This window comes from Penaeus vannamei, chromosome 36, assembly GCF_042767895.1.
Source record: "Penaeus vannamei isolate JL-2024 chromosome 36, ASM4276789v1, whole genome shotgun sequence".
In the NCBI taxonomy this organism is placed as follows: domain Eukaryota; kingdom Metazoa; phylum Arthropoda; class Malacostraca; order Decapoda; family Penaeidae; genus Penaeus; species Penaeus vannamei.
The window spans coordinates 13,449,713-13,456,798 of NC_091584.1; the positions used below are offsets into that span (position 1 = coordinate 13,449,713).

A 7,086-nucleotide genomic window follows, 5' to 3' on the forward strand; every position below is an offset into this window, starting at 1 on the left:
CCATTACCGGGAGATCTGGTCTCGCCTCCTTCCTGTTCGGACCCCGCTGCTACACGTAAGGTCACGGCCATCATTATGTATTTTACAGGGAAATCACCAATGATTTATTTTATACCTTAGTGACTGGTGCAAGAAGGGTAAACTTGTAAGCTAGGGTCTAAGACGAAAATAAACAAACAAACAAGCAGCGTATCGTTCATGATTTCCCCCAGCTAATTAGTGATGACAAAGTTCAGCGTAAAGTATTGCTGGATATGAACTATTGATATTCTGAAATGTGCAAATATACATGAGAATTTATAGTTAATTTACATGGCATTAAATGAACTTGTTTCCTGACGTATGCGAGTGCCGTGACCTGGACTCCCCCGCTCATCCGCTTTGGCCGCTACCACTACATGTCCGATGTACGACGTAGGGGGTGGCCAGGTGGTACTCGCATGTGGTGATTGAAGGTAAAAAGGAAGGTGAACAGATCTCCGAGGGACACTGGCCTAGAATTGTCCCGGTATTGTACAAGAAGTAGCAGTACTGCGTTACTGTTACCTTACAGGATTTTGGTGGCTAGCGGCGGTATGTGATAATTGGCTGGTTTTCATATTGTTTCGTGTATTATACTAGTCACATACGTTCCCCATACGCCTAGAGTCGTAGTTTTTCAGAATTTTACGTTTCCTTTGTATTTTTACGTACTTTTAAGATCTCGAGTTTTAGGAAAGATCGTTTTTTTTCAAACCTGTTTTACCTAAGTTTTACATGTAATTTTATTTTGATAATTTTATATAGTCGTTTGCTTTTACTTGTTATCATTTTAAACGAATTCTTTAGGCTGATGACCAGTATAATACCATCTTGATGCAATGATGTAATAGTGAACACGTGGTACATTATAACTTTGGTTAACCCTAGTATGTGAAAAGCTGACCTGCCATTGATATATATTTATTCATGTTCTTAAGTCATCCATTTTTATTTTTGTATGTATTTGTGAGATCTCGGGATACTGCTCACCCTTGTACCCGTAGCTTGTGATGTGCTGCTGTCTACAACGTGATACTGTGATACTGTGGTGTTGAAGATCAGCCCTGCCTTTCACCTGGTTCTTGCGTGAACTGTGGCCGAAGCGACAATGAGCGACAGTGTATATGGTAAAGTATGATTAGTGGGTGTTAGCGGCGTGAATACGTATTTGCTTTTTCTTGTAGTGAATGAAAGTATTATGGTGAATGATGCCCTGCCTCTGTGTAGCATATGGTGTTATGGTGTTGTAATGTGCATATTGTTGTGTTCAGTGGTGACACCGTCATAATCGGTGCTGTGTGTTAAAGTGCAGTGACAAGTGATGCGTAAAGTGATATGTATAGTGATGTACGAGTGTGAAGTGTAATTCGTTTCATATTCTCATGTATATTTATGTCGTATGTCTTCCACAGTACCGGGTGTTACGTTATTAGATGACTTGGTCTCTTGTGGCTGTGCTGACTTGTTGAGCGAAGATTCTCGGGGAACAGTAAGTACTTGTAACCGCGCTCAGAGAAGGTCTCTTGTTCGTATTTCTAAGAGGCTGATGGCTAGGACGAGGGCAGGCCAGAAAAGCGGTCAGAAGGGCAGTCGCGCCAATACTCCAGTTGAGCTCAGTGTCGCTATTATGCCGGTCCATGATGTGCAGGGAAGCCACGTGGCTCCCGATGGTGCGTCCATGCAGGAGGGTGATGACAGTGCCCCTCTCCAGGGTGCTGCCCCATTGGAATTAGGAGCCCTTCAGGCTCAATTAGAGGCTGCCTTACATAGGATAGATACCTTAGAAGGACAGAACCGGCACCTGCGAGAAGAGATGCGGCAATTACGGACTCCGCATGAGCCTCGCTCTGGAGCATCCACTCCCGAACTTTCTCGGGGGAGCGTCCCACCTCCACAGTTAGCTAGTGGGCCTTCGGGAAGGCCTGACGCCCGCGAGTCATGCCTCCCCAGGCCACAGCCTCAGGCACGTCATGCATGCTGTCATTCTGTAGGGCAATTACCCACGACCTCAGATTATAGCCACACACCTCATCCCATTTATTTGGGGCGTGAAGAGGTCCCAGTATTTAAAGGGGATACACCAGCATCAATGCCTCTGGTTCGCAATCAGGAAGTAGAGGCCTGGATTAGTACCATTGAGGCTCTAGCAAGACCTCCTACAGATGATAATTTTATTCGTGTTGCTAAAGCTAGGGCCAGGGGATATGCACAGTATTTGTTGCTCTCCCCGGTGTTTGAGTTTATTTCTTCGTGGACAGAATTTAAAGCTCAGCTTCGCATGAAATTTAGAGGTACCTGCACCAGTGAAAGTTTTTTCGAGATGCTGTCACAGAGTAGAATGATTCCAGGTCAGACGCCGCTTGACTATTATCAGCAGGTCGAGATGGCGGTGTTCCAGGGTGTGAGGGATTATCCTCACGAGATAGGTGATGCTGAGGGACTCATTAGGAGGACTTTCAAGGCTGGCTTGCCAGAAAGGTTGCAGCGCCAACTTTCCTTGCACACGTTCTCCTCGGCTCGAGCCATGGCTGAGCGGGTACAGTGTGCCTGGAATGATTGGACAGGTCTACGAATGTCTCTTCCCCTCGCCACTCAGGTTTCCCGTCATTGTGGCGGCCAGGCATCTCAGCCCGTGGCCTCACCTCCCTCGTCTTCTACCTTTACCTACCCACCTACTACACGTCCCTTACCTGCTGAAAGTGTTCCTGGTCTGGATTTTTATTCAGACAACCCTTTTTCTGTTCAGGCTACTCAGGCAACTCAGACAGGTTCCCCAGGCCATTCCCACAACTTTGACAATGAGAGGAGTCAGCCGGGTTCTCCTAGGCAACGACAATTTCAGGCAGTGCGCCCTAAGAAGTGGTGCACCTATCATAGGGTTAGTAGCCATAATACATCAGAGTGTATGAGGGGTCAAGGGTTGTGTTATGTCTGTGGTGAACAGGGTCATTTCGCGGCGGCATGTCCCTTTCCGTCGCGCCGGCAGGCCACGACACCACTTCCTGCCGGCAGAGGAAACTTTTCATGTGAGCCCACAAGTCGTGTCTCCCAAAGGGAGACCAACAATCCAGGTTCGGGTCAATAGTAAAGTCCTGACAGCATTTGTTGATACAGGTAGCGAAGTCACCATTCTTAAAGCTTCAGTGGCCTCTAGTTTGTCTGACACAAAGATATTACGTAGCAGTAAGACTCTTCAGGGCGTTGCTGGGGCTGCGATGTCAGTACTGGGAGAAATGGATGTACTTTTTACTATAGGTGAATCAAAACTTTTGCATCGTGTTTGTGTTGCAGATAAAATTCATTTTCCAGGGGACTTGCTGATGGGAATGGATTTCATACACAGGTTAGACATGAAGTTATTTACCGGTAACAAATCTTCCAAGGCTTATTTGTTGCTAGGTGGAGTCAATTTCCCAATCAAGTACACTGGAGAGGACAGTTTGGGCTGTGTGTCTGTGCCTTCGGTGGTAGAAGTAGCTAAAGAAAGAAGGGCAACACAGACCCTCCGCATAGCTCCGGTTCATGTGGTTCAGACAGAGTTCATTGAGCCTAAGTCAGGGCAGTTTGTTAGTGCTGCTGTTGCTAGAGGTCTCCCAGAGTCTAGGGCAATTTTAGTGGAGGGAACAAACCCAAAGTTCATTGTTCCTCGCTCCATCTCTGCTGTACAGGGCAGAAGAACGTCAGTTTGGGTGGTAAATCCAGATGCAAAACAAAGGAAATTGACACAGGGTACTTGTATAGGTTTTGCAGAGCAAGTAGGAGCAGAGCAGTTGGTGGATGTTAGTGCAGAGGGTAATGTGACAGGAAAAGAACCCAGGGTGAAGGAGGATACAGTGACTCATCCCTCCTCAACTGGGCATGCAGGACGAGATTTCAGCCCAGAGGCTGCCGAGTTTTCACAACCCAAGTTCACTGATGCCACTACTCAGGTACACTCCCTTGCTGAAATAGACGCAGATGAACTGGCCCCTAGATCTTGCAAGGTATGGCCAGCAGATGAACAAGTAGCCGAGTGTCCTTCAGATACTTCAGATGATGATATCGAGCTCTGCAACTTTAGTTTCGATAGTCTTGATGAATATTATGCAACACAGGACTTTGGTTATTCAGACGAAGAGTATTTTGTTTTCCCAGGTACTCCAGCTCTGAGTGGTTCTGATGCCTGCTCTGATGATTCTGTCCTCTCTCCAAATAAATCAGGCATTAATGTAGTAGAAAGTAGTGATTCACCAAGTAAACAGGTAGATTTGGGTCACTTAGATTCTGTGCAGCAAGAGGAACTCGGTAAAGTTTTGAATGTTTCCTCGACTCTTCTCTGGGGACAAAGCAACTATCGGTAAGGTGCCTGGTATACAGCACCACATTGTTACTAAAACAGATCAACCTGTGTGCGTTAGGCAGTGGCGTCTTCCTCAGGCAACCAAGGAGCTGATACGTTCAGTGTGTGACACAATGCTTAAGCAAGGGGTTATTGAGCCTTCCACGTCACCCTGGCTCTCTCCGGTAGTCCTAGTAAGGAAAAAGGATGGGACAGTTCGCTTTTGTGTTGACTACCGGGGCTTGAATCATGTCACTGCTGCTGATAGTTATCCCTTACCTCGAATCGACGAGGTCATAGACAGTTTGACGGGCAATGTTTGGTATACCGTACTGGACAGTAGAGCAGCATATTGGGCAATAGAGGTAGCTGAGGAAGATAGGCCAAAAACAGCTTTTACTGATGGAGCACGCCTCTTCCAGTTTCAAAGAATGCCCTTTGGGTCAAGTGTGCTTGGGAGACACACGCTAGCGTATCTGGATGATGTAGTTGTGGCCAGTAAGACATTTGAAAGCCATCTAAATAATCTTGCTGAAACTCTAGCACTGTTAGATGAGGCTGGTATGAAACTTAATCTTGCTAAGTGCTTATTTGCCAAACACCAGATAGAGTTCCTTGGTTTTGTTGTAAGCCCTGATGGTGTGTTACCCAATCCCATTAAGGTTCAGGTCATTAATGATATGAAACGTCCCAGATCTGTACGTGAGGTTCGCCGCTTTCTGGGGGCATGTGGGTTCTTTCGGCGGCATGTACAGGGTTTTGCCAGTGTTGCCCGTCCATTGACGCAACTTACAAAAAAGGGTGTGTCATTTACTTGGTCACCAGAAGCGGAGGAAGCCTTTAAAAATCTTAAAGACGCCCTTGTTTCAGCTCCCATTTTGCGTCTACCTGACTTTGAGCGACATTTTGAAATTCATACAAATGCTTCTGCACAAGCTCTCGGCGCAGTTCTTCTTCAGCGTAGTGATAGTGGAGAGCCCCAGGCCGTTTCATATTGGTCGAGGACGTTGAAAGATGCGGAGTCTCGATATCCTGCCATAGATCTTGAGGCTCTTGCTGTAGTAGAGGCTGTTCGGGTATTCGACCCTTATGTGTATGGGAGACCATTTACTATATACACTGACCATCGCCCTCTCACCTATGTGTTCTCCCGCAAAACAAAGTCGCCTCGTATGAGCAGGTTTGCCCATGAGTTGAGTTTTTATGATTTTAAACTAGTATATAAACCTGGTCCATCAAATTATGTTCCTGACTTGCTGTCGAGGCCTTTTATAGACTCTCTGCCATGCTCACAAGATGAGGCCCTTGCTGTTAATGAGAATCATAGTGTAAACTCGGACACTCCTGTCAACCTTGCCACTCTCGCCTCTGCTGTGTTACGAGAGTACCAGTTGAAAGAGGACCTCTGGAAGGAGATCATAGAATTCTTAGAGGGTAAGAAACTTCCTAGAAGGGCCTTGCCAGCATCCCTTCACGAATTTGAACTTGATGATGGAGTTTTATATCACCTGAAATCTTTGCCGGATCGAATTATCAGGCAGGTGTGTGTTCCTCATTCACTGCAGTCACAAGCCTTACATCTTGCTCATGACCATCCTACTGCAGCTCACCCTGGTGCTCTACGTACATACCACAATTTGCAAAATAGCTACTTCTTTCCAAACATGTTCCGGCTATGCAAATGGTACGTGCAGCACTGTACAGCTTGTCAGCACAGGAAAGGTTCACGTGAACGTGCCGAGATGCAGTGTCGTCCACCACCCAGTGGCCCATTGGAGCTTGTGTCCGCAGATCTCATGGATCTCCGAGCTTCCGTGGGTGGCTATCGATATGTTCTGTCAATAGTGGATCACCACTCCAGGTACTTGCAGCTCGTTCCACTCAGGAATAAGACAGCAGAAACGGTTCTTCGGGGATTTTATGATCACTTTATAACCCTTTTTGGACCACCCCGACAGATAATGACAGACAATGGGGGCGAGTTTGCTAATGAACAGTGGCAGGAAGTGTGTAGACAGCTGGAGATACGATGTTCGTTCACCATAGCATATCATCCTAGTTCAAATGGTTTAGTTGAACGGACAAACAGGGTTGTGAAGGATGCCCTTGCTATGCTTGTGGCTGATAAACCAGGGAGGTGGCCGCTATATCTGACCTCCGTAAGGCTAGCCATAAATTCAGCCATACATCGCTCGGTGGGGGACCAGCCTCTTTACCTCCTTACTGGGAAGATGGCCTTGTTTCCCAGGGGACTCACCAACCAAGTAACGACGGACACTAATCTCAGGGTGCAACAGCTGGCTAAGGCCAGGCAGCTTGCCATTGCTGCTTCTCTCCGTTCCAGAGAGGCCAATGCACAGGCGCACAATCGGAAAGTTCGCTCTACCTGGCAGCCGGAGGAAGGTGCGCTCGTCCTCCGTAGGGACTTTACCGGAGGGGCGTTACAGGACCGATGGCAAGGTCCCTGTAGAGTGATCAAGCAAATAGGTCCCGTTGTATTCGAGGTTAAAGACCTTCAGCCCCCTTATCGTATAGTGAAGCAGCACAGAGATCAGTTGAAAATGTATCTCCCTCCTGCTGAACTAGACTATGTTGAGGTTGGAGACAGACTGCCTTCTGATCCCCCAGATGTTGACGGTCCGTTGCCAGGCCGTCCCCCAGACGTAGCAGCACCTGTACATGTGCTTGATGACTTCGGGTATGACCGGACGGAATTTAGTAATTCGGGACCCCTGAACAGGTCTCCT

The 7,086-nt window shown here is 47.2% G+C and overlaps 1 protein-coding gene across 1 annotated transcript in view; it reads left to right on the forward strand.

Moving 5' to 3' along the window:
• The window catches only part of LOC138859422 (uncharacterized), a 3,672-nt gene extending 435 nt beyond the window's left edge, over positions 1–3,237 (forward strand). Inside the window, exons 1-2 of the mRNA XM_070114516.1 lie at positions 1–1,148; positions 1,434–3,237. The exon at positions 1–1,148 is cut by the window's left edge and continues 435 nt beyond it. Of these exons, the coding sequence (XP_069970617.1) occupies positions 1,130–1,148; positions 1,434–3,106 (1,692 nt within the window). The 5' untranslated portion in view covers positions 1–1,129 and the 3' untranslated portion in view covers positions 3,107–3,237. The remainder of the gene's footprint in view (positions 1,149–1,433) is intronic.
• Positions 3,238–7,086: the final 3,849 nt, after the last annotated feature.